Source organism: Chelmon rostratus, chromosome 13 (assembly GCF_017976325.1).
Source record: "Chelmon rostratus isolate fCheRos1 chromosome 13, fCheRos1.pri, whole genome shotgun sequence".
NCBI classification, from domain to species: Eukaryota; Metazoa; Chordata; class Actinopteri; order Chaetodontiformes; family Chaetodontidae; genus Chelmon; species Chelmon rostratus.
In genome coordinates this window covers 6,274,233-6,301,237 of record NC_055670.1, presented here as the reverse complement: position 1 = coordinate 6,301,237, position 27,005 = coordinate 6,274,233, and the positions used below count along the sequence as shown (strand labels likewise).

Genomic DNA, 27,005 nt, shown 5'->3' with positions numbered 1-27,005 from the left:
TTTAAAAGCCATTGAAAACAACAATTAGATGTAATCTGCACATATAACATTTGTGGGGTTATTGCCTGTAATCTGAATTTGATTGCTCTTGTATACTTTCTATTTGATTAATTATTTTATAGTTTTTATTAATCAGTATATATTTCTGTGCTGTACCCAAATGTCACCTCTAGGGGAATCAATAAAGGATCGTCTTCTCTTAACTTCAGCCACTCTTAGTGGACAAGCCATGCTTAAAGTTGCACTCCACTCCAGTTTACCGCTCATTGTTAGTCTCACTAACCTCAGCGATTGCACTGGGGATCAATGTGGGATCCAGTGTTTTTGGAGCTTGACCCATAGTAGGACTCACGTCACAGGTGCTACTGCACATATTATTATATTATTTCGGCTTTAAGCCTGTCTCTTGTGAGCCCGCCAACTTTAGGGAAGTGCATCAGTCGGCTAGTGTCCCTTCATGTGTAAAAAAAACTGCTTACTTTTAAGGAACAGCGCCCTCTAGTGTCTCTACTTTCCTGCCTTGATGTTAAGAGGACCCTTGAAGAACTTGCTCCAGAACAGAGATGGTTCCCGAAGCCGTTGATCATTCTGGGAGCGGCGGACTGATTACTGCGTCTCTCCTTCACACCCCAAACTCTCTCTCTCTCTCTCTCTCTCTCTCTCTGTCTCTCCCACTAATTACTACAACCTGTCAGCTGCTCGCGGTTGCTGTGGCGACCGGCCGTCGTCATGGCAACCCCAGCGGTCTGTCTGGCTCAGCGAGGGAGGCGGTGGGGGTGTTATCAGGCAGGAAGGTGAGATAAGAGAGTTCATTTCTCCTTTGGTAGATAAAAGAGTAGCTGCTCTCCGTCAGTGAAACATTTACACCTCAGGAAAACAGTGGTGACATGAAAGGGCCAACACTGACTGCGCTCACACGACTCTTTGCTGATGTGAATATTTCTGTCTGCCGGCGTGAAGCTTTAAACTGCTGATTATTGCTTTGCTGCGAATGTGAATGCTCTCTTCCAAAACTCACCAACAGCAGAGGAGAAGACGTGAGGTTTATCTTGAGGACGCAGTTACGGTTTTTATCTATTAGTTGATGAAGAGAATCACTTACTGATACAAACCCGTCTGTTCTTTGCAAGTTGACTATGTTTAGGTCTGAGACTGAAAGACTTCCCTTTGGGCTCTTGGAACGCCTCATGGGCAGCGTCTTCTGACATTTAATAAACTAGAAAGTCCACTGAATCACCATGAAAATGACCAAAATCAATTGTTGCTGCCCTAATTCTGTGACTCCTGTCGTGAAAGGAGCAGATTTGATCATGGACAAGGGTCCCAGTCTAGCATAGGGTCTTACTGTAACTAAGCCAAATAAGTGTACATATTACAACACACAGTTTAACATTGCACCCTGCAGTTTATCATAGGACTCTCACTCTGCGTGGTTGTAAGAGGGAAGGCTGCCATATTTCTCATTGCTCATTTTGTTGAAAATACCATTTTACAGCAGAGCAGTTAACCTAACCGGTAAAACGTTGCTGGCCCTAATTTCTTTTATTCCCAGGTTGATATGTCTTTTATTCTAGAGCAATCACTTTCAGCAGCATTACTGCACTGAACCTGCAGAGCAGTGTGGGTATGAGGGGAGAGGAGTCGCTCAGCTCAGATTAGACCTGATCTAAAAACGATGTATCGTGGTTCTGCATAGCGGTCTGATAAAACGTCAGCATGTCAGTCGCAGTGGCCCCTGAGTCATCTGAGCGTGGATTAGGAAAAAAAGCCTCACCAAAATTAGTGTCTTTCATATTCAGTCCTCCAGCGTGGCTTTATCAGAATTTTTATTAACACCAGCCTTCATATTAAAAGATGCGTGTACATTTCTGAGAGAACAAATACAAATTTTTAATTCTTTAAAATCGCTGACTGCAAAGAAATCTCACCTGACAAATCAGACATGGAGTCACTTTGAGAGATGACACTCTTAACTGGGCCGAGAAGGTTTTTGATGGTCGAGGGCAGCTCAGAAATGCTCTCCGGCCTCACCGACACCCGCACTCGTCCACCACCATGTCCTGGTAATGTCGAAGCACCACGTTGTCGTTGTTGTCGTAGTAGAGCATGGAGATCGGGGACAGGCGGATGGGGACGCAGCAGGGCTGTGGCGTGCCGTGCGGGTCCAGCGAGTGCACCAGGGTCTGCAGGATGGCGTGGTTGGTGCCGTTCAGGCTCTCGCTGAGCGGGAACGGGCACTCGCCGTGGCAGTAGTTGGCCATGTAGCCCTGCGGCGCGATGATCCAGTCCTGCCAGCCCACGTCTTTGAAGTCGATGTAGAGGCGGCGGGCCTTGCACACGTTGCTGGGTGTCACGGGCAGGTGGACGGCGCTTCTCCTCTGCCTGGAGCGACACTGGTGGGGGTTGAGGGACACGGCCACCAGCGAGGCCTGGATCAGCGGCAGGCTGTGGGCTGGCTCCAGCGGGAGGGAGTTCCCGGGGTGAAAAGCGAGAAGCTCTTCTGGATCTGCGCTGAGAGGCAGCAGCTCTAGAACCAAACCGTAGTTGCGTCCCGGTTTGCGCCAGCTCTCTGCCAGCGCGGTGAGGTCCATGGTGATGGAGGTGGGTTCTGGCTGCAGCCGGACCGACTGGGACAGCAGGAGCCTGCGGTTGGCCTGTGGATTGGCTCCCCTCAGCGTGGCTCGGATCACTTTATACAGAGACACGCTGAGGGTCCGGGGCCCCTGCAGGAGCTCTGCAGATCTGAAGGGCTTCCAGTGGAACTTGATTTCCAGCTGAGCCAGAGACAGCAGCTCCACAGGCTGCAGCACGGACATGTTGAAGAAAAGCTGCTTCTCCAGACAGGCCTGGCAGCTGCCGCTCCAGCCAGACACCAGCCGGCCTGCAGAACATCCGCATTTTAACAAGGACATCAGTTTCTCGACAGTTTATCAGGGTTTTCATTAAAGTGGAGACTGGGTGCATGAAAACCTAAATTTAGCCATACAACTGACTTCTGCTGAAGAGCACTCGCAGTACTATTTAGTGCAAAACACATCAAATAACAAGCTTTTCAAAAAAAATAGATTAACAAAAATTTGTTTTGATTGCTGTGCAGTGTTACTGAATTACACTTTGATCAATAAATAATAGTATATATTCTCTCTATCTCACACCTGTGTGCAAATCTTAGTCAATTTTTCACTTCTTATGGCTGAAGCTGCTTTTTTTATGAGCACAGATGTGCCAAGCTTAGCATACATGGACCATGTGAATGTTTCGGCCACTATAGGTCCAGCTTCATATTTTACAGGTAAAAACTTCATGATTACTAAAACAAAGAAGTCCATTTGTGCTACAGGCTTTGAAAGCTTTTTGCCAGATGGACAGAAATGTTTCTAAATGGGATTTATGACGCCTATCAAAACTCCACACGTTAGTCACCACTTTCTTGAAACTTACTGATCTAAATTACTTCAAAACCGTCTCCTCACACTTGCACACTGCATGTCCTCTCAGAATTTAGATGGTTTGCCACTGTAACGGAACAGAAAACCTTTGTTGGGAGGGGTTTCTCTGACTTTATGTAAATGAATTAATAAAAATAAAAGTATTATTTAAAGCGTAAGAGTGCAAAATGTAAGGATTGTATCTGAAAAGTATGTGCTAATTAATTATAAAAAGAGTTCTGCCTTTTCTTCATGTCTTTATCAGGAACAGTTAGAGGCTTAGATCACATGAGGACTGGTCTAATTGCTGGGTTCATAAACACATCAGACAACAACCAATCAGCATTAGACACTGAATATGATGGCACTACCTTGGTCTTGCACGTATCGGATGATGTTTCCGCGGACTCCGTACTCAGACACCGTGCAGGGGTCGCTCTCCTGGGCCTGGATGCTCTCTGACCTCCGGAACATCTTCCAGAGCGCGGAGGGGACGCGGCGCCGCGGCTGGTGGCTCCCCGCAGGCCGGGGCGGCCCGGAGAGCCCCAGGGAGCGGAGGAAGAGCCGCTCCTGGCTCTTCATCTCCTCCACGTGCGAGGGGGCGCACACGCAGAGCAAACACGCCGCGAGCAGCACCAGAGGAGTCCGGGTCGACCTCATGTTTGGCTGCGCTCTGCTCCGTCGCTCCTAAAGAGCGCAGGACGCTTGTTTTAACCTGTGAAACCTCCCGGTGTGCAGCTGCATAATTATGTTAATGAGCAGAGGGCTGAAGGTGAGAGGGGCGGGGTCTCAGCTCAGGTCTTCAGATATCCAACCACTGAAGACAGTCTGCAGAGTTGGAAGTGGAGTCAGCCTCTTTGATAATGATCTGTCCCAAAGTTTCTCCACCATTCTTGGCTGCAGATGAAGAACTTCAAATAGAAAACTGATTAAAGGGTCACTTCACCCAAATAGCAAATTAAGATTCCTCCTTTTGATGTAAACACTGAAAGTAACTGATCATATTAAAAATGCCACCTTTGGTTTTGAGACTTTTGAGCCATGAATTCAACCACGAATCTAAAATCTAACAATGTTAAAAGCAGCATTGTGGTGGCTCAGGGCATTCTTCAGACCTCACTGTTCACAGTTTGCACTAAGAACAAAGGAATAATCAGGATGTTATCAGTTAGTGGCACCATGTGAACACACCAGCATCGTTAGGATTCATCCTCTGTAGACCACAAGTCGCTCCCTCAGATCCTGAGATCTCTTATTCATTTTATATCTAAATACATCTGTTTCACTCCTAAGCCCTCACAAACGGAGAAATTATAAGTTAAAAACACTTTGTGGAGAATAGAAAAAAGCAAAGGGAAAAAGGCTCCCCCCAGTGGTAGTTATGAGAAACGACAGTGTCACAGACAGCACGCTCACGTGAGATGAGGGGAGAGTAGCTGGAAAAATACAAACCAAACACAAAAGACAAGAGGCTAAAATATAAACACCTGGAGGTGAAAGAAGAGAGCAGCTCATGCCCAACTGATGCTTCACTAAAGCTGTGTGCTCCTCAGTGTGTTACTGAACAGGTCTGCCAGCACTTCATCTGCTCCAGAAGCGCCACCTGCTGTCTGTTCTGGGTATATTTGTGGTTTGTGGCACCCCGTTTGAAGGATTTTCATGCGCCTGAAGCGGTAAAATCGTCCATTATTTCACAAAAGGTGGAAGTTTTTTGTCTCTTATCCCTGACTTTGCAACCCCTCAGACTTATCTTGAGACCCCTGGGAGGGCTCTGACCCCCCCGTTGGGAGCAACAGATTTTGGTTTCCAGCTCAGTCCTTGCCACTAATCGTCAATACTGTTCTACTTCACCCTTTCAATGTGTTAATTCTGCAAGTTTTGTCTTTGTTTGATGTTACAATATATGATCAAAAGTTTTAAACTCTGTTCTACATACTTAACAGTACAGCATGCAATAATATCTCAGACAATAGTGTTCTTCCAACAGGTTTGACTTTGACTTTTCAGCTCTGACCTCAACCCCATCCAGCTCCTTTGGGATGAGCTGGTGCACCGACCGTGAGCCAGACCTCATCACCCAACATCAGTGCTGGACCTCACTCGCGCTCTTCTGCAGCCAGGACCACAATCTGGTGGAACAGCTGAAGACAGAGTGGAGGCTGGTCCAGCGGCAGATGAATGCTCACGGTTTTAGAACGACACGTTTGACGATCACCCTCCAGCTAACCGGCTGAAATGAACACATGGAGTCAGTTCCAATGATTTTTTAATATAGTTGGCAATCAAAGATGATTTGATTTGATTCAGTATTTACAGATCAATATGTACAGTGGTCAAAGAAGAGCAGGAGGCTGTAGTTGCACTGTGTGTGAGCAGAGGGAGGGTGGGGGCGGGGGGTCTGAAGGAGCTGACATTCATCCTCTCAAAGAAATCCGGAAATGACTTGATTCATTCATCGACTGAACACCGAACAGTATGTGTGCATAGCTCGGACACGGATTTGGCGACACACACACCCACCCACACACACACAATAAATATATACACACACTGTATATGAACAATCCACTGATAGGTAAGACAATAATGTGCACTGGCTGATCCTTGTTTAAAAGTCTCACCTGATCACACACACACACACACACACACACACTCGGACACACACATATAGACCCTCACACATACACAGGACTACAGCTGAATGGATACACACAACACACACCTCCAGACTGAGCCTCTCAGGTCATCAGTGCTTCCACACTGGAGAATTCTGTGCTGATATTTGCGTTCCGAGTCGCACAATAAGTCGCCGTTTTCATTAGAAATAAATAAAGTTGCATAAATCTTTTGAAGATATATATAAAGAAAAAAAAAAAAGAAAAAAAAATGCTGTTATTGTTTGTTCAGTTACTGAAGAGAGCGAGCCAACTTCGGATCGAGCATTCAATTAATCTAACAAGCAACAACATGAGGGTAAAACTTTGTGTTTTATCTGTGTGTGACTGTTCACATGACAACGCTTCAACAGTCTACATGCTGGGCCTCAATAATTAGAAACATTTCCATAGACTGACACTAATGACTGCCTGCCTACCTCTTCCAGCCTGCTGATACCAAAAATATCCCCTGTAGCGTAAAGAAAAGTCTAATTTTAGCATGTTTCTTGATGTGCATTTCTGTTTATGTGACGCAAACAAAGACGACAGCCACAAGATGATGTCCGACTACAGGTCTGGAGGAACGGGACCGGGATCGGACCACAGTATTTTCCCATTAAGCATTCTTGCTGATGCTTGTCCCAGACTACACGCTGGGCCCCGAACAATAACGGCTCGCCATGTTACACGACTTGTACTTAGCCGATCAGTAAACTGACCAGCCTCACAGCACCAACAATATCCCGCATGACGACAAGCTATTCCTGACGCCTCGCATCTGTTCAGTAACACCACAGACAGGTTGACAGAAATAATATTCTACTTCAACGAACAACACAGGAAATATCTTTGAGTATCAGCAGGAGAGAAGAGCCTGTGGGGATTACAGATATGTCTCCAAAGTTCCATTCGAGTTTGTGAACCTGCCCGGTTTTGACGTGTGTAACGTTTATGAGGAAAGCAGCAGCTTATTTGGGCGACTTCACTGTAACCGTCGAGGCAAAGGTCTCGAATGTGAAAGTGACGACTCCTTGAGAGGCGCAGGAACAGCGCCTACGTCTGGACACACTCAGTCAAAGTTACAGTACTTGAGTAGCGGATCGAGGCGTACACACATCTAGGGCTTTGGTGCATCATGGGACAATCAGGACTGTTATTCTTCAGTTCGAAGGAGCACGACAGCGGCCGATCTGAGCGATCAGTCCATATATATATTTATAACTATAAATCCATCCAATGAGCTATGTACAAAGTATGGCAAGGAAAAATCTTTATTTAAGTTTTTTCAGCAGATGTCATTGGCTCGTCACTGTCTAGTCCGTAATGTCTCCAGTGAGGTGAACGTTTCATGCTTAGGGGTGAGCCCATACCGGCAACCTACGGCGGCCTTCGACATGGACTCATGGACCCGATTTGCCCTGGAGCAAAAGCTCAGTAGAGTCCGTCCAGGGCCTGGGTTCAGTTCTATAAGAAGGGGGCGGGAGGTCTCGCCACCAGGGTCATGTAGCGTTGACCTCCATGATGTGGTCGTCGGTGGCGGGCAGCACCAGGACCTGCCGTGTGTGGCTGTGGTTGAACACCTGTCCCGGGCTGAAGGGCTCCAGGCGCGGCATGGCCACGCCCTTCTGCTGCTGGTCGCCGCTGCCCACAGAGTGCACGCTGCCCCGACTGCGGATGCTCGCCGTGTCCGCCTGGTCGTCCAGCGTCTTGTCCAGCAGGGAGAGGCTGTCGTTCTCCACGCAGCTGTCTGAAGACGGCGAGAAGCAGACAAAGATCAGGGAGGGTTCCGACATGTCGAAGAAAACAGCAGCCACCAGACAAACCACATCAGAAAACCGAAAGAGAAAACTCCCTAAAAAACATTATTTCTGTTGTAGCAGGCGGTTTGTGTGCAGAAATCACAATCTTCACAACATGCATTGTGCCTGCTGCTTGAATGACATTTAAATGGTCTTCCTGCTATTTTTGCCACACAACACGTGGGATGACAGCAAATTCAACAAGAATGCATCTACCGTGTCCCAGAAAGAGTTCAAAAACTAAAATAAATGCAACTCTGCATTCCTTTAGTGTGGAACAAACATCTCCAAGGATCTGTGGTCTCACCGGGGTCCGGCTGGATGGCCACTGCCGCAGTGTGAGGCAGGTACTTCAGCACTTTGATCTTGGGGAAGGGCAGGTGTCCCGCAAACAGAGGCATCACCTCGATCTGCACCTTGTGGGTGGCGCTGGCCGTCAGGGGCATGGACACCATCCCTGAACTCTTCCCACACACTGCCCAGTTACTGCTGCTGTCAGCCACTGTGGACACACACACACACACACACACACACACACACAAGCTGAAGTCACAAAGAACTGGTGTTTTGTCTGTTCTACGGTTGGTGACTGTAATAAATGTGAACGTCTGCATGCAAAAACAAGTTCATCTACACAGTGATCAATCGTCTCCTTCTAGAAATATCTGGGTGTCTGTGAAAAGTGATAAAAACCGGCAGTGATGAGTCTTAGCTGTGCTTATAGCAAACAGCTTATAGAAACATTTGTCTGCAACTGGTGATTACGTCCTTTTATGATTAGCCTTTCAATTATTTCTTTCATTTAGCTGATTAATTATTTTGTCTGCTAAATGTCAGATATAATGAAAACAGAAATGAGAACTACAGCTTATTTTTATTATTGTTGTTACAACAGTTGCTAATTCATTTAGTACAAATTGACAAATCAATGAACCAACAAACCAAATCAGCACTAATTCTGACTCATATTGGAAAAGCACATGGCTGTAAACATTTTAGGAACCCTTTAACAAACCCAGACGATAAGGCGCTCTCCTGACATACCTTCATACATCAGTTTGGTGGTTTTGAGGCCGTCAGTGTCAGTCTTGCTGTCCTCTGCCAGCTCTCCCTCTGCAGGTTCAGTCAGTCGTGTTATACACACCTGCAGCCCGCAGAGGAAACCGGAGCGACAGTGCTGCTCACCGGCAGGAGGCAAGATCTCAGCTCGCACACTGTACAACGTCTGGCAAGATCAAACAGAGGTTATTTTTGGTGGGCACGTCTCTCACTGTGGTCAGAGTGCAACAAGACTACGGCTTCGCTTCTGAAACTCTTCACTAAGAGAGGACTCACGGTGACTCTCTCGAGCTGGAACTGGTAGTGGAAGGGTTTGAAGGCAGGGACGTCGTCTTGGTTGAGCAGAGAGAAGTCGGCTGAGAAAACGCACTGCAGGCAGGAGGGCAGGTCGTCCTTCCACCTCACCTCCCACAAGCAGAACACGCTGTGCTTACTGCACAGCAGCTACGCACACAGACAAACACAAACCAGACAAAAAGATGAATCCACGGTTGATGCAGCTTTCACAGATGTACGTATATAGACGGTTAACCAGTGTCCAAACTAATGTGGATGAGTTTGAAAATGCTGTTTGTGTGATTAACTTCTGTATAACTGCCATCACATCTGCAGATCCAGCCTGCAGCTGCTGACATCTGTTGAGATTTTTCCGCTCACCTGTTGTTTTTTAGTGTTGAGGGACTGCAGCTCCAGCGATGTGTGCTGCTTCTCTGTCAGCTTCACTTCTGCCAGCGTGAAGTTCACGTCAGACACATTCTGCACACACACCTGGATGTACTTCCTGTGGTGGCCAGGCCAATGCACATGACAGGACGACATTAACTTTGTTGGTTAGGCAATATAAAATGGCACCGTCTTGGGAACGAGGTCAGGTAGGAATGTCGGTGTCAATGTAAATGTGATTTTCTATTTTGTGACACGTACAGGCATTTCTATGAGAATGGAGGCTCACCTGTTACCAGCAGAAAGCAGCGAGTGTTTGGTCTTGAAGGGGATGTAGAAGGTGAGGGCAAGCAGCGTGGAGTAGATCGACCACGGACAGTCGATAGACATCTGAGGACGGACACCGGCAAGACTTTACCATCAAATCTCTTATTGTAACATGCCACAAAACAGCAAACTAACCAAATTACCAGGAGTGGGTCATTTATGAGCTTCACCATGGTTATTCCACTGAAAATTTTGAAAGATTTTGGTGAGTTTTTATTTGTTTCTGTCGAGTTTGAATGAAGTGTGTTTTATGATGGTAAAATGACTGTTTCTGTGAATGGAGTCTGGTGGCTTTGGTGAGAGCGATATAGCGGCTGCTTCTAGTTCAACAGACAGGATGCTACTCTTTAACAAAAAGGTCTTACCCTGTGGGGATCCTTTCCTTAATGTTGTCAGACACTTGTTTATAACAGATAACAATCTGAGCCTGTCAAACTCTTTTAGTGGATGTACATTGACGGTGTGCACTCGGAGGGATTACATTGCAGCCTGTTTCACGGCTGCTGGCTGCAGTGCTCTTCATCAATACTGGAGCAATTTCAAAAATTGTGTCTCCATTAGTCACTTCACAAAGTCTTTGGAAAATAGGTGCATAAATGCAGATAATATTTGACTAGACATTTAAATCTTCCAGGACAAATGGACCAGCACCAATGTTTTTCTGAAATGAAAACTCTGGTCAAAACATTGAACAAAAATAGTCTCTATTGATAGAACAATCAATTAATTCATCAACTAATTGTTGCAGCTCTAGAAAATATAAAAATCAATCCATTGAATATAGTGTATAGATATTGTCTCAGCCTTGAAATCATGGTTGAACATATAGTGAGCTGGACCCACAGACACATGCTTTGCCTCCATCACCATGTGCTCCACATAAGTAGCAACTTATCTCAAAGTGTGTATTTGTGCGATGGCTCACCCTCTGGTCGATGGCAGTCATGGGCGTGTCAGGGTGACTGTAGCTGCGTGGCCGGTGGCGGACCTCCCCGTTGGTCAGCCTCTCATTGGCGGGCCGGTCGGTCCCGGACGGGATGACACACAGAACCTCCAGCTGGAACTCCAGAGTGTGGTACGGGGGCGTGGGGGGCAAGCTGATGCTGGTCACCTTCTCTGACGACTGGATGGACAGGATGCTTTCACCCACCGACTCTGAACACAGGGAGGGGACAGAAAAGGATGAGAACCTTAAAGCTGTACATGTCGGTCAGTGTGTTTGTTGGCATGCAACTGTGCTGAGCTTACTGCAGGAACCTGATTTTATAAACATTATCTACACAGGAAACATGGCTTCCTTTGGTTGATTTACACAAAAGCAGTTAACAGAGGTAGATTCATGCTGGAGAAAACAGATTTCTTGGACACTCAGATGCATAACTGGATTTCATGTGCACAACAACGACTTCAGACATGGAGAGAATGACAGGAGACAGAAGAAGTTCAGCTCAAGCCAAAACTGTAATTAATAATAATTAATAAGTAATTAAGTCTACATCAAAGAACCAAACATAATATGTGAAAGCTCTGTATTTACATGTAATTGGTGAATAAATAATAAAGCCTTTAAAAGTGTACTGACCAGCACCAGGGTTGCTGATGCGGGCGGTGCAGCTGGCGGAGGGCAGGATGGGCATGGTGTCTGTGTTGCTGAGCTGCAGAGCGTCTCCCTTCTTCACAGCGTAGTGACCCGTCAACAGAGTGAACTTCACAATCTGCGGCAGACCAGCCAACAGCGGCTCTGGAAACACAAAACACAACTACAGTGAGCAACACACACGCTGCACTTTGGTTCATAAACAGTCATGAGGGTGATATGAAGGTGATCAGGGCAGCAGAAACTTGTGTCTGAGCGTGTGTAAGCTTTGGATTTGTCGTGTTTTGCTGCCAGCTGGACTTTTGGGTTGTTCAATAAGAGAAAACTGTGGGTGCATCTCCTAATGTAAGCACTGTCAAGAGGTATGGCGATCCATGTACTTGAGTAAAAAAGTATATGTTACTTTCGTGTTTCATGAAATGATGCAAACAAACTTGAAAGCTGCGACCGATACGACAACAGTAGATTTTTTGTTTTCCTGTCTCGCATCATGTAAAAGATTCAGACCTGAGAGAGGCTCCACGGTCAGTTGGGGCTCCTGAGAATAGACTTCATACTGGACCGACGGGTAGATGTGAGGCAGCACAAACTGCACCTGACCCACCGTGGCATACAGCTGACGCAATGTGTAAGTGCCTGGCTGTCCACTCTGCAAACGGAAAAAAGACGAGTGTGACGGAGCAAAAGATGGAGGGTAAGTAAATAAGTTTTATGAAACAGATCGGCAAAGGTTGAGAGAGGGAGAGTGAAAAACATGCATTAAAAACAATCATTTCCTCCTGAATGTTAGACACCAATTATACCAGCTAACCATTGTTAAAGGTCACACTTTTGTTTTCTCAGTTGAAGCAGCAGGGAAGTGGCTCTTACTGGTGCTGTGAATATGATGCTGTTATTCCCAGGCTCTAGTGTCACATCCTGCACTTTCAGCATCAGGGCTCCTTCCTTCACGGCAACAGTAGGAGGGCTGACACAGTTGGGCGTGTCCGGTGGCGTGCTGCTGTCATGACGCCGCATGACCAGGTGAGTGTTTTTACACACCACTCCCGCTGAGTTGAGAGAATTGTCCGAAGGACTCCTGTCCTGAATCTCATCCAGCTCTAAAGAGGGGCCAGCGGTTGAGGTGGGGGGGCCTGCTGACGAGTTAGCTTGGAGAAACTCTACTGTCCCTGGGTTTGTTTGTCTCTGAGCCCCCTTAGACCTCCCATTAGTCCCTCCACGCTCCAGGTCAAAGTGAATGCTAGCAGCTAGTTGCTGTATGCGCACCGACACGGGCATCAAACATTGCAGAGTGAGCTCCACCTGCAGGACGGCGCCAGAATGCACCGAGGCAGAGGCCGGACGGAACTGTAGCCGTGTGAGTTGAGTAAAAACACCCATGCTGAGAGTGACTTTCTGAGCTGCGGAGGAAGAAGATAAAATATGGTGTTAATGACACCCAGACTGCTGCAGTTAATGACTACAAGAAAAATAAAGCGGATGCTTACAGTTAAAGAATGAGTATTAAATGATAACACACCATGAGGTGAGCTGATATGAGAAAACAATGTTCAAACCTGGAGCAAAGAATGCTCCAACACAAAGCAGCGTTTTCCTCCATCCAATATCGAGACACCTTAAAGTGCATAATCACTGTTAGAAAAAATGGCTGGCAGGCTGTTTACATTGTTATGCATTTTTCAAATGTCTTTGCAGACAGTTTAAACAATTGTTACATCAGATTCACCAGCTGTTAATGCAACAGGAAGCACTGTTGCAGCCTGCAGTTGAATTGACCCCTCACACTGATTAGAACAGAGGTAGCTGTTAATTAGAAGCAGTGACAGACAAAAAAAACAGCCAAAATTGATCAATAATTTGGTAGTGGCAAATCTCAAACATCATCAGCTGAAGTAGAAATAGGGGTGCACAAAAAACCTTGAACACAATCACTTACCCTTATCTCCAGACTTGCCGGCAAAGGTCAGAATTTCTTGACAAAAGTACTTCCTCTCCTCGGTGGTCAGGTTCACGTCACCAGCCAACAAGGCACTGGTCTGCAGGTAGCTGCGGCGGGTTGTAAAGGAAACCTAACACGACACCGCATTGGTGCAAGAACACCAACTTCATCATCCCGTCAGCACAGGAATCCTTTGTTTACTCTCAAATAAAAAAGCATTTTGGATCCTCAGTGGTCCAGCCTACTGAAACCCTGACCAGCACGATACGACGACACCGACTCAAAGCTCACAGACATATTTCTGACTACTGTGTTTCGTCTCGACCAGACAGTACGATACAAAGGTTTATAGATGTCTTGACTATTTGAACAACTTTATAGGCCATGAAACCATTTTAAAATAAAAGTATTTTAATAATAATATCATTTAATATTTTATGAAGTTTATAAAAATTAAAATAAAAATATACACAGGCTGTTCAATCATTCACTGGACTTATATTTGAATCTTTCAGTACCTCAGGTAACGACTTGTACTGACCATCCCAACTATATTTAATCATTTTGGTGTTAAAAACAAAGGTGCACAGGACTGTTTTGCAGCCTTCATCTTAATCTAGCATGGGGACATTTGGCTGTAGTCGGTGTTCGTGATTTGAAGGATACTCCTCAGTTCTGCCCAGCAGTTTCTGACACTCAGCGATCTGTTTCCTGGTGTGAGTGACAGGCAGGCTCCATCCCTCTGACACGTATGACTTCAGGGCTTCCTGTAAGAAGGTCTCTGCCCGCTCAGGGTCCCCCTTCCTCCTAACAAACACGCACAAACACATCACCACGTTTTTCATACCTATGGAAACAGACGTTATTCACAGAATGTGCTCGTCTACAAATCGTTTTAATGCTACTCAGCAGTAAAATAAACTCTAATTTAAAGAGCAAAGTAAATGCAGACAACATAGGAGATAGTGTCACTCGACATTAAATCAGCCACTGGCAGAGGCCCACTTCACTTTGTTTTCTTTACCATAAGCTGTCAGACCTCACATACGTTTGGGTTAAAGCCACTTCAACCTACAGTATGTTTAAACACAGCAAAAAGAAACCTGTCACTGCAAGACGAATTAGACCTCTAAGAAATGTGTTTGAAATGTTGCTTTCAACTGCACAACATCGCATTCATTTTACAACCCCGTCACAGCCATCGTACCACATTAGTGTTTACATTTACTCTGCCTGACTAGACCTCTCCTCAGGAGTGTGTGGGTGTTTACAAGCAGTGACTGATTGCCAGCTCTGGAGGGGAGGCCTAATCAGGCAGAATAAATGAGAACAGTACTGTGGCTGTGCAGACCCTTTAAGACAGGCCCATGAGTGCAGGTTTCCTTACATGTAGAACTCCGCCAGGCTTTTTCCCACCAGTCTGGCAGACCTCAGCCGGCCGATGGCCCTGTACATCTCCATAGCAGCATGAGAGAGTTCCTGATGCAAGAAGTGGCCAACAAGGTGGTGGCGGCAGAGGAAGAGGGAGGGAGGGAGGGAGGGGAAGAGGAGAGGAGACGGATGATCAACTGAACCGTTTCCACTGAGGCTTCCAAGATATTACATCAGAAAAATGGATTTAAAAACTGAGATGGGAATTCAGAGAATGTGTGTCCTTCCTGTTTTGCCAACTACTGAAATAGAACACCAAGATGTGGCGAGAAACTGACTTACAAGATAGTGCCTTTCAAAAGCCTCCACAGACGACAAGGCTTCTTTCAGCTTTTTGTAAGGGCTCTGCAAGCTGTTAACTGAGGAGGAAAACAGAGGATCATTTCAAAAAAGAGTCAGGTTTCTTCATTACACCTTCATCAATGTGATTGGCCGAACGAGCTCACACTTCTCTCAGTGAAAAGGAAATTCCTACCCTGAAGTCCCTGACACACCCAGCTGACTTAAAAGAACTTGTGCCAACAAAGAACATCAGAGGCACTGCCTTAAATCTGCTGTTAAAAACTGCACTTGAACACACTGCAGACTACATCTGAGAGCCAACATGCACATGCAGTCAGCGTGTACTACATCGCAGAGAAACAAACCAAACAGACAGACTACGGGACAGTAATGGTACTTTTAGTATTAATGAAAAGCACACGTCTGATGTTCTGTATATGCCGATCTGATCTCAATGAACATAACAAGAATGCATTAAAAATACCAGTTGTAAACGCACAAGGCAAGCTATAATCTAAGGGTTGAGTCTGAAAACTCACCAGTCTCAGGCCTCTCATCCCCCAGTCCGGCCAGCAGATCCACAGTCCTGTTCAGGTCCTCAGATGTGGGTCCCTTCTCTGACACCAGGCCACAGAGTTCACCCAGGGACTTCAGCTGGCAGACAGGAAAAGAACAATAATTTGATTTGAATACTCCAAAGAAAATTATTTTGTATGAGATACTGACTGCTTGACATTAACAGTTTGGCAGAGACGGAATAGGGGTGAAGACCTAAAAAAAGTTTACATTTGTAATGAGAGCTTCCCTCCAGCAGAGTCAATGTCTTCAATGTTCTCCAAATGTGACAAATTCATCATCATCATGTAATCAGGCTAAAATAATCCTGTTTAAACTCATTCAGTGAATTTGGTTTTTTTGAAAGCAGTTTGAGGATTGATTTGTTAATCCTGGATGAAGTTATGTTGAGAGCTTCATTATCTATTTATTTTCAAATAAAAGCAAAATGAGTAGAGTTGAAACCATGGTCAGCGTTAACTGACATGATTAGCTGAGTGCTGATCATGTGATTGTAGTTACACAAGGTGGGTGTGTTGAAAACCCTCCCAGCATGCACTGGGGCAATAGACTCAAGGACATAAGGCTCATTTTCTGTGTGTTCCTGCACTGTTAGGGATGTCATTTTATTCCAGACTGAGCTCCACAGTGTTTACACTGTTTCGTCACTGTTCCACATTAGACATGAAACTACGACTACGACTGATGCTGGTGCATGTGGGTGAGGTTGTGCTGGAAGGAGGTGCAGGAGACTTTTCAGTGACAGCCATGAGCCTGCTACAAAAATGAAACCTCACTAAAGTCTCTTCAAATTCATCAAACCAGTTTCAGTGAACCAAAAAAACCAAATCGTCAAACAGTCCAAATTATACAACCTCGATTCCAAAAAAGATTAAACAGAATGTGATAATTTCCTAATATTTTTTGACATGTACTCAATTGAAAACAATACAAAGACAATATATGTCATGTTTTGCCTCAAAAACACCTGTTTGGATCATTCCACAGGTAAAAAGGTTGATTGGTAACAGGTGATAGTATCATGATTGGGTATGAAAGCAGCATCCTGGAAAGGCTCAGTCGCTCACAAACGAGGATGGACACTTTGTGAACACATGATTGTATAAAGGATGTTAGTACATGGGCTCAGGAACACTTTGTAAAACCACTGTCAGTGAACACAGATTGCATCTTGTTTTTATTTCTGTTTTACATCCCAAATTTTTTGGAATCGGGGTTGTACATATGAAGAACAGCGTCCGCTGACGGTATCATGACACATCGTGATCAAATTATTAGTATTAGTATGTTGTGTTACCTTGTCAGTCGCGTAAGCCCACAGCCCGACAGTGTGGGAGCAGTTTGCAGCTAACTGGGCCTGATCACAACAGCCCTCGATCCTGTGCAGAACTTCCAAACAGCTGAGAAACACCCAGCAGTCAAGCGCTCCCTCCAGCACCGACACCTGAACAACATGAGCGACAACATACAGCATGATGGCTGACACCGCTCATTTAGGTTTTCAATGTGCGTTCCTTGTCCATCCGTCAGTGTGAATAATGATGATTCCTACTTATTTTGTCTTGTTAAATCTAAACATTCCCTACAGAAACCCTGAACTTCTAGAGTCTCTGTTTCACAAACATATCACATTTTCATTTTGCATTTTCCCCAATTGGCGAGGCAGAAAAATTGTACCTGAAAAAAAAGGCACAGTAGGAGTTGATTTACCTCCAGCAGACGTAGTTCCTGCACACAGTTGTGCAGCAGCTCCAGGGCTCTCTGGGTGACCTCCCAGGGCCTCTGGAGGAAAATGAGTAAAGTGCACTGTCGGGAGAACAGGTAGCTCCTCAGATCTAACAGGCTGGCCTCTCCACGCTGGATCCCATCCCTCTTCTCCATGTCAATGGGCCGCCGAAGCAACAAGCCGCTCCAGCTACGCACCGGGGCGCAGAATGAGCCGAGCCAGTTAGCTGTATCTGGGGATAGAAACAGACCGGTCAGAGCAAAACCAGATGCAGAATGGTCCTTTGAGTCTGGCAACAGAAAATGTTTCCACGAGAAGACTGCCAAACTGAACCAACTGTAGCACTGCGTGGTGGTAACTTACCCCCAGCTCCAAAGTTAAGGACATATTGGGTAAAAAGAGCATCTAGTTCATCATACTGGACCAAGGCATCTTCAAACTGCTGCAGCATCTCAAAAACAAAGGCCAGCTCCTCCTGCATAATCACACACACACACACACACACACACACACACACACACACACACACACACACACACACACACACACACACACACACACACACACACACACACACACATGAGACACAACTGAACTGTGCAGCGTAATCCACAACTGCAAACAAGGCAGCGATAGAGGACAGCATCAACACTCCCAGCACAGCGCCCCTCTATGTGAACGTGATAAATTGTTCTAATTATCTGTATTTAAAGATACAGAAACAGTAAATATAAAATCTGTAGCTGACGTAATGGAGCATGGAAGTTTTCATGCCCTTCCAGTTTCACTCGCGACACGTCTACTTCTTTTTCCAAGTACCTGCACCATGAAGTATTCACAGAAGCTCCAGCCAGGCTGCGTGCGTTTCTCTCGGAGCGTCCGCATGTCGTCTTCAAAGCGGCCCAGATTCTTGGTGAAGGACATGAGGAGGAGGGTTCGCAGCTTGAGCAGCAAGGAATTCCAGGATTCCTGAGACCGAGACGAGTCCTTCAGAGGATCCGACAGCACCACACACCTGGGACAAAGGGCGATCACCTCATATGCTCATCCTGTCTTATATTTAGAAGGTATTGATTATGTTGTCAGCTGTGGTATTAAAAGCGCAGCGGTCAATGATTAATTTGTTATTATTTTAACACTTTTTAAAGATTCAACTGATACAAAAGAGAAACGCAGGAACTACTCACATCTGAGAAGCTATAACCACAGGATATTTGGCATTTTTGTTTGATAAATTTAAAGATTTTCAAAATAAAATCTCATTTTTGGGTCCGTCAGTCCCAAATTCCTCCAGTTAGGGTAGCAAAAGGAGGAAGTGGGGATTGACACTGTCTTCCAGTCTCGTTCCACATAACTCATCTTGTTTACAGGGATGGACTGTCCTCACCTGTCGTTCTGCTTATTGCAAAAATCGCTGCGGATCTTGTCCACGATGGATGACCGAGGAAGGATGTTGGTCTTGTTCTTCTTCTTATTATCATTGGTCTCCACGACGATGATGACCCAGTCTGCTGAACCATGAGCCCGCAAGCTGTTCTGCCATCGCATCATGTCCTCCTTCACCGAGCTCTTATACACCTCTGTATCCTGCAATAAAGCAAAATAAATCTATTATTCAGGCAAAATGATCATTATTCACTCTGATCGCCTCACTGCCCCACCTAGAATTATGTTAAAACATGAGAACTATGCACATGAAGGAACACTGCATGTAAAACTCTTGTTGACATTCATCGGGTTGAACTGCATGAGGAAGTTTCCATATCAGATGATATGAGAGGACTGAAACTATGAAAAGAATGTTGGCCAGCGAGTTTACATTTAATGATAACTAAAGTTAATAACCTGGAGGCTGCTGAATGTTGTTTTAAATTGGCTGGATCCAAGCAGAGCTGAAATAATATGTCGAGTGAGTTATTACGTAACAGTGTCCACTGGCAGGGAGAGGAACTGAAGCCCTGGTGTTGCTCAATGTTTTGACGAGTAAAGTTTGTAGGATTATTCCTGGCTTGTGGATCTTGATCGGTTGAATGACATTGTGCATGCAACCACATGCTCAAAGAAATGACTGTTTGTGAGCCACAAACACCTTTGGTGGTTTTCTTTGTTTTAAGGATTTATTTTACTGTGCCACTGAAGGTTTGGGTTAATTTTTATATAATGCCCGTTTAAACCCCACAAAGGTGTTTTCAGTGATACTGAGTGATAGGCTCTGTCTGCCTGACCCAACTTGACAAGGATGCCACTGCCACCCACAGTCAGCTGAGTGTCGGATCCCTCGTCCTGACTGCTTACTTCCTTTGCTGCTGCAGTTTGTGTTAACAGGGTTAACAGGTTGGTGCAGAAGTTGCATGTGAACAGTTTACTTTTGCAGTAAAACTGCATATAATTTCCATGATTTACATACAAACAGAGACGTGATGAGTCAGTGCGCTGTGTTTTTTTTTGCCTGTCACAACTCCAGCACACGGTCCACCTGTCCTCACTACCTGCGTCATGCTGTGTGCATAAGATTTGCTGCTCCTTGTAGAAAAAGAAGGGGAAGCTGCAGCGCTAACTTGCTGCCACCTTCAGTCTGTCAAGACTGTGTGGACGTGTGCAGACTGTGTTCTCCCTGAATCTCCATTTAGCTTTGTTACAGCTCTTTCAGCAGAATAACCTGTAACATTGTACAAGCAGTGTACATAATCAATTACACCATCCCCTTTTAAATAGGAGAACACTGTACTGCTGTACTGTGACATCATGGTTTGTGAAACTGTGTGACGATCTAATACAATGTGCACCACCTATAAGCCTGTGCTCGTGCACAATTTAAGCTAATTACATTTTTAACTTTACAGTGAAAAGACATGAAAAGCTTCTCCTTTTTGTGTGCTTTACATTCTAAACACATAAAAACTCTTGCAAAAACAAGTTTTGTAAACAGAAATATCTGATGTCAGTGACACTTTGAGACAACTGAATATGTTTCAGTCATAGATGGTGTCAAAGACACATTCAATGAGTTAAACACAATTAAAACAGATAAAAGTGTTGCTACTCCTCCTCTTTCCCTACTGCATACACACAGGATCACTGCTCCCACACTGGAGGCATAGTAGTCCTGAGGAAATGTCATGAGTCACGAGCTGATGACAGCACTTCCTCCAGCTAACCAGCTGCTCAGTCAGCAGCAGCAGCAAGTTCCTGCTTCCCTTTTTCTTTTTGTTTTTCTCACCTGCTTTCCCTGAGCACTACTGCAAAATAAGTTAATAATAATAAGTAATAATAAGTAGATGTCAAGGTCGCAGGCTCCTAAAGTGTATCAAATGCCAGGTACACATTAATGCTGATATATATATTTGAACACATTCTTCTCTCCTTCCATCCACACAAAGGGGAAATAAGGCTTTTCAAGTGATGTGTGCCAACATTATGCCACCATGATCTTAACTCAGTGAGCTTGCATATCTTATATGTCTCACATTATGAGTTTGCATATCTTGCATACGGAGCTGTCTGTGAGCTATTTTTGCCCAGGTAGGATTTCCATAAGAACTTATCTACGAGGGCAGACAAGCAGACATCGCCTATCTTCCAGAACACATGGAAAAAAAAACAAACAGCACTCTCTGCGATTAATCAGTATGTACGTAAACATAACTGAGCACACAAAGAAAGTGTTCTCGTTCATGTCTCTTTATATGAACAGCAACTGAATCCAAAGTCTCACTGCAGCTGCACATTTTTAACAAGCCAGTTAAGAGGAAGCTTTTATGGCCACAAATTAAATCATTTTTCAAGGAACAGTCTGACAACACAGAAAACAATCACAATAACATTATCTGCATTGTGTGTTCGACTGTACCGACACACAAAATATGTGTTTCATTATAGATCCTTCAGCCAACTCGAGGACCTCAAAGACAGGCTGGGGTTTCAACACAATAACACTCATCACAAATCCTTGCACCTGATTTGCCAGCAGGATAGAGCAGAACTCAACTTAGAACAGAAGACGTGTGTCTGTGCAAGAGCTGCAAGTTGCAAAATATTAAAATAGGCCTCTCTGTATCTTAACAGTCTGATAATGCACCATGCAATAACACAGGTCTCCCAGTATGGCTAATTACATTACGGGGTGACTGAACGATCGAGGTTGTTGGTGTGTGTTTGTGTGCATAGTTCATGCATTCTGAAGTAGATTTGTATGAGGCGCTTATGCATAGTCAGTGTATTACCTACAGTGGATGGCGGTTGGCATGCCCCTACTTTGGAGAAGCAGAGGTTTGAGCATGTACTGCTGTGCAGGAGATTGACAGCAAAATATGTTTTATCCACCTAAAAACAGGTCTGCCAAAAATCAGTTTAAGTGTATGCTATATTTTGAATATATTCAGCACCTTACCGTGCTGTCAGGCAGCCCTTTCTCTGGGCACTATATTTTCTCAACTGTAGAACAATTACGCCGCTGATCTGCTGTTTGGGTCAGAGTTTCAGCTGCTTATGGAAGAGATGACAAATACAAGAAAACACAAATGAGTGATTATGACAGCAATGATGAAATGCTGTTCACGGTGGACACAAGAGGATACCGAAGTATACAGAAGAAGAACTCCTGCAGATGGAGACTTCACAGGACGTCACTTTACTTGTTGGTTTCAGAAAATAAGTAGAGCAGTGCTCTTTAGCAAGAAAAGGATGGTCTGAGGTCAAGGTGAAGCAGTGAAAATATTGAAAATATAGCATACATTTAAACTGATACTGATTATTTTAGGCGGTTCTTCTTTCAGGTGGCTAAAATCCATTTTGCTGCTGCCGGTGTCTACAGCAGACCATTGCTTAGCCTCTTAACGCCTGTCCGCTTCTCCAAACCGGGGGCATGTTGAGCACCATCTACTGAAGGTAATTCAATGACTACTGATAGGTGTCTCGCACCATCCCACCTCAAAAACCCAAACTATCCCTTTAAGTTACTCACACAGCAGTCAGTCCAGTAGATGTGCAGGAAGGGGAAGGTGAGGAGAGCCTTGTTGCCCTCCTTGGGGAGGAGCTCCTCTTTAAACTGGACAAAATTAGCCTCAAGGTGGATCATTTTTGGAGCACGGCCGTACGTCCTGCACAGAAAAGCAAGCAGAGTTTTATAGGATCAAGGATTTATGATTTGGCCCCATGACAAAATATTCCTTTATTATACCTACATTCAACCCCATAAACACAGTCAAACTCCACAATAAACACGAACACTGACGGCTGAATCTGCCACTAGATCAGCAGCTTTCTCAGAAATCATTACAACTGTGACCATCAAAAGTGAAAATTCAGTTTATTGTCATAGCTTTGACGACTGCTGCCCTTTATCAAATCTGTCACCTAAAGAGCAGACTTTCTTTGAGAAAGGCTACCAGAGGCAGGCTTTTCTAGTTTTATCTGTTTTAGAAGTACATTACTTGTTTGATGAGCAACTTCAAACTACTTTGTTAACTTTCTGTTACTGTAAAACAGCGACAATAAGACCCAGGTTGTAAAATAGCAATATTCTTCTATAATGCTACATCCTTCCCTTTAACCGTCAGTACAAAACTGAAAATAAGAGCTTTACAGTGACATTTATTACTATGTTTTTCCATCACGCATTCAGGGCAGTACTCACCTCCTCCACTCCATTGGCTCCCTGGGAAGTTGTTGGGCCAATGAGGTATAGAGAGACGTAAACAAGCTCTGGTCTCCAGCACCTGTGATGAAAGGGGCAGCACTTTTGATCAGAAATGAATTCAAAGAGCTCACATGGAAACTGAAATCTAACATCTGCCCATTCTCATGTCCTCAAAAAACGATTCGTCCTCTGGTTTTGCTTTGGTGCCCACAATTCTTCAGATTTGACTACTCAGGGTTTCAGCATGAAGGGACATGAAGGATGTTTTGGGCAAAGTTAAGTTCACACATTGAGTGAAAAGCAGGGGCACAAAGAGAAAAGGAGTACAAATGCTTCAAAGAATGCTTATAATGAAAAATCTGACTGAAAAAACATAACAACTCAACCGTTGTACTAATGTTTTCAGACTCAACACAGCGAAGTTCCAAAACAGCCGTGAGTCAGGAGGAAATCATGGGATTGTGCAGCACGACTGGGGAAAAACTGTCAGGAAGTGCATCTATTGAGCAAACCTTGCAGGATTCAATGACATCCTGTAGCGCACTCCGCCTCTTTATCTGCTCTCTCCTGTGTAACAGTCCTGTGGAGCTACATGATGCGCTTTCTTGAACGAGTTAACCTGTTTGACCATTGATGGAGGTCTAAGTCAGGGTTTGCAGCGTAAATTCTCATCTTCCAAAACACAAAGATACATTTCTTCTCAAACGTCTTTGACATTTCTACTTCTCTTTTGCATGTCTTGAAGAGGATGACCTGTTCCCAATACTTTTTTATTATTTGCTTGCATTGTCATTAACACTGAATAAAGGCTCCAGACTAATTAACAAAATAACACTGGGAGCACCAGCCCATATTTAGGGGGAAATTTCAACTGAAATCACTGCACAACACGATTATAACATCCGATTATTACTTTTCATCTTCACTAGTACGCTGGTTATTTCTGTCTTTTCTGATGACCGACTGGTAAATGCCTGCTTCCAAAATTAGCTCTGCTTCTGTACTGCAATTGATTCGTATGTCTGGGCACATTTCATGCTTCCTGCTGCTGTTATGCTTTAGCAAGCTTCGCGCTGAGAACAGAAACCAGCACCACTTCTTCACAGGGTGTGATATATCTCGACATCTGTGATGCATCATCTCAATCTTTTTTAAGAGGCAGGAATCAAACCCTATGCTGTTTGATGGATGTGCAGTATTACAAAGAGCTCTCAGTTTCAGAGTTGTGAGGCCAGCTTAACACCCTCTATCCTTAGACCTGGTTTCGTCACCATGTCATCTCCACATGCAGAATGTGTACCCAAGTGCACAGAGTCTGAGCCATTTTAACACACACACACACACACACACACACAGCAACAGCTGTAAAAGGCTCAACTGTCAGGTTTTATGTTGTAGAACTCGGCTGGTAAATTTATGGAAATGCGAGTCAGTTAGTCTTCTCTCCCGAATGCCTTCTGTGCTGTGCGTCTCCACTTTTGAGATTGGTCCATCCTGCAAACTAACATGAGTCCTGTGGATCACCTCACCACCAATAAACCTAAATCTAGCACAGCGATGACGAGACTACCTTCAATTTCACAGGCAGTCGCCTGTTTCAGAAATGCTCAGACTGCCACTCAGGGTAGAGGTGTGCATTTTGATAAACAGTGACTTGTAGCACTGAGGTATTTGTTCAAGCTACGCTGGAACTGGGCCACATCCAATGCACCGTGTAAAAAGCCCTTTTTATAAATAGCCCCCAAGGGTGCACAGAACTACTAGTTCAACACTGTTCAGCTAGTGTTAACGTAAACAGCCTCAAACATCCTGCAAGACAAACGTCTGCACTTAAACCTCAAAGTGAATCCAGAGTGCTGGAGTTGGGCCAACACATTTCTCTGCGCTGACAGTCTGACTGCATTGTAAATCAATTAGCCTTGTTGGCCACTGTTTAACACCTGGACGGATCCAAAGCATCACCGGATGTGTCGTTTTGCTCTGTGGCATAAAATTATTGCACCATACACCACAAGTCAAAAGATTTCAGTAATTTAGATATACAATCAAGAAAGAAACAAAACATGAAGTGGTCACAACTGGCTGCCAGCAAACACTGTTCTGATCTGGAGCTGGTAGCTGAATGCCACTGTGAAAGTGCTTCAACATACACATGTAGCTAATGTGTGTGTAAGTGGATGTCATTAATCTTTTCATGGTCTTTAAACTCCAGTATATTCCAAACAAAACTGCACTTTGGATGTTCACAATAAAAACTGCTATCAAACACAAGCCTGCAAAGCAAACAACAGCATAATCCTTGTGACCGTGTGACTCAATCTTCGACACAAAGTCAAATAATAGTAAAACACTGCTCATCTTGCTGGAGACCAGTAAAACCAGAGGAAGCAGAGAGCTGCACACTCATGACTCTTGTTGTCTTTAGGATAAAAACACATTCCATCTGAGTGACAAATATAGTCTGCAGGTGACTTCAGTCAATGATCTCCCAGCGCAATCATCATAAACACAGAGTGTCAATGGAGGTCATTCATAGCCAAGAAGTGCATCTAATATCTGTAACCTCCCTCACAGACGTCTGGCGTTTCCTGCATCGAACTTTAGGCAACTGGTGACTTTCACAGTGAACCTTACAATAAATCCCACTGTCTACGATCATACAGTCAGTTTTCTTGCTATGTTCTGACTCGCAAGTACCCGTTTCTGCTTCAGCTCCAGTCTGCGTCTCTCATGTAATTATCAGCTTAAAGTTAAGAATTTGCATTGATGGTTTCAGAAATAAGACACTACTTGAAAAAACTGCAAATTAGATCTTGAAGTTTTCTTCGAGCCAACACCTGGCAACAGGAGCAGCTTTGTTAGGGTCAGAGAACGCAGAATTTAGAATTTGCATCATTGTTCACCATGATTGGTGAATCTTTGGGGGACATGGATGTGCCATAAAACCGGATAATGTTGATAATGTAACATTGATGATTTCAGGCATTCAGCGGCAGAGGTTAGACATCTGATAATTAAACGCAGGTGTTCCCCGGATCCTAGCTGGGGCAACCTGTGACTTAGATTTCGAGTCCACCACGAAATATCGCTGGCTATCTGACTGTCCCACTATGCTTTTCTTTAATATTCCGGCTTCATGGTGCCTCTGTCCGCTCCTGTGCCGGGGCACCTTTGGATCACTCTGTCCTAAAAATGGAGCTGGAGCTGGCAAACACTAGAAGAGCCCGGCTCCTAAAATAACCCCTCCAGGAAGCTTCCATGAGACTCTAGAGATGCATGAATGGCAAACTGACCCCGACGGCCACACATCATGTGGCGACTACTGTCTGAGCTGCTAACAGAGCTAACTGTGGCCGTCCACCGGTTAACAAGGTGATATCCTTCCCAAAACTGCAGCAACTAGCCGTGACGTTTTCTCGTTAGCTAGGCCTGTTAATCACTGTAGCTACAAGTTAGCTGAGAGAGATAGCGTTTTCCATGTGAACATTTAGCAGCAACAGCGGTGCAGTAGTGCATAAACATGAAAATATTATTGCCTTGACAGGTAAAAATTAAACCACCAATCGCCACACACACACAAACACGCAGCGTCTCCAGGCTTGTTAACGTAAGGGTACCAGCTAGCTTAGCTAAACGAGCTAATGAATACAGCTAAGGTTGCTAGCTGTCAAGACCAGAAAAAATAAGACTGAACGTCTCCTTTTAAGGAACACTCACATGTCACAATCGGCTTGTTTTCCATAGTGTAGATGATCGGCTTTTCCTCTTGACACTCCATATGTGTTAGCGGTAGAACTCCATGAAAATGACATACAAACACAGCTTTATTATTAGTAAATGCTTATGTATGCAGTTGTGTTGAATCGATGGGGCCTGTGTCCCC

At 44.7% G+C, this 27,005-nt stretch overlaps 2 protein-coding genes across 2 annotated transcripts; both read right to left on the bottom strand.

The window, feature by feature from the left end:
* Positions 1-2,027: 2,027 nt before the first annotated feature.
* gdf3 (growth differentiation factor 3) lies at positions 2,028-4,088 on the bottom strand. The gene is made up of 2 exons (XM_041951391.1): positions 3,800-4,088; positions 2,028-2,881 (listed from the first exon to the last, which is right to left on the bottom strand). Exons 1-2 carry the CDS (start codon positions 4,086-4,088, stop codon positions 2,028-2,030), a joined length of 1,143 nt encoding a protein of 380 aa, XP_041807325.1.
* A 1,598-nt stretch (positions 4,089-5,686) lies between these two features.
* Positions 5,687-26,992, bottom strand: trappc10 (trafficking protein particle complex subunit 10). The gene is made up of 23 exons (XM_041951352.1): positions 26,840-26,992; positions 23,120-23,201; positions 22,448-22,583; positions 18,872-19,071; positions 18,304-18,499; positions 17,848-17,959; positions 17,469-17,716; positions 17,056-17,202; positions 15,722-15,836; positions 15,183-15,259; positions 14,857-14,948; positions 14,136-14,276; positions 13,467-13,576; positions 12,401-12,930; positions 12,038-12,179; positions 11,516-11,674; positions 10,859-11,088; positions 9,896-9,996; positions 9,601-9,724; positions 9,220-9,387; positions 8,929-9,109; positions 8,192-8,386; positions 5,687-7,832 (listed from the first exon to the last, which is right to left on the bottom strand). The coding sequence occupies exons 1-23, from the start codon at positions 26,898-26,900 to the stop codon at positions 7,585-7,587; spliced, it is 3,795 nt and encodes a 1,264-aa protein (XP_041807286.1). The 5' UTR covers positions 26,901-26,992; the 3' UTR covers positions 5,687-7,584.
* Between the last annotated feature and the right edge of the window lie 13 nt (positions 26,993-27,005).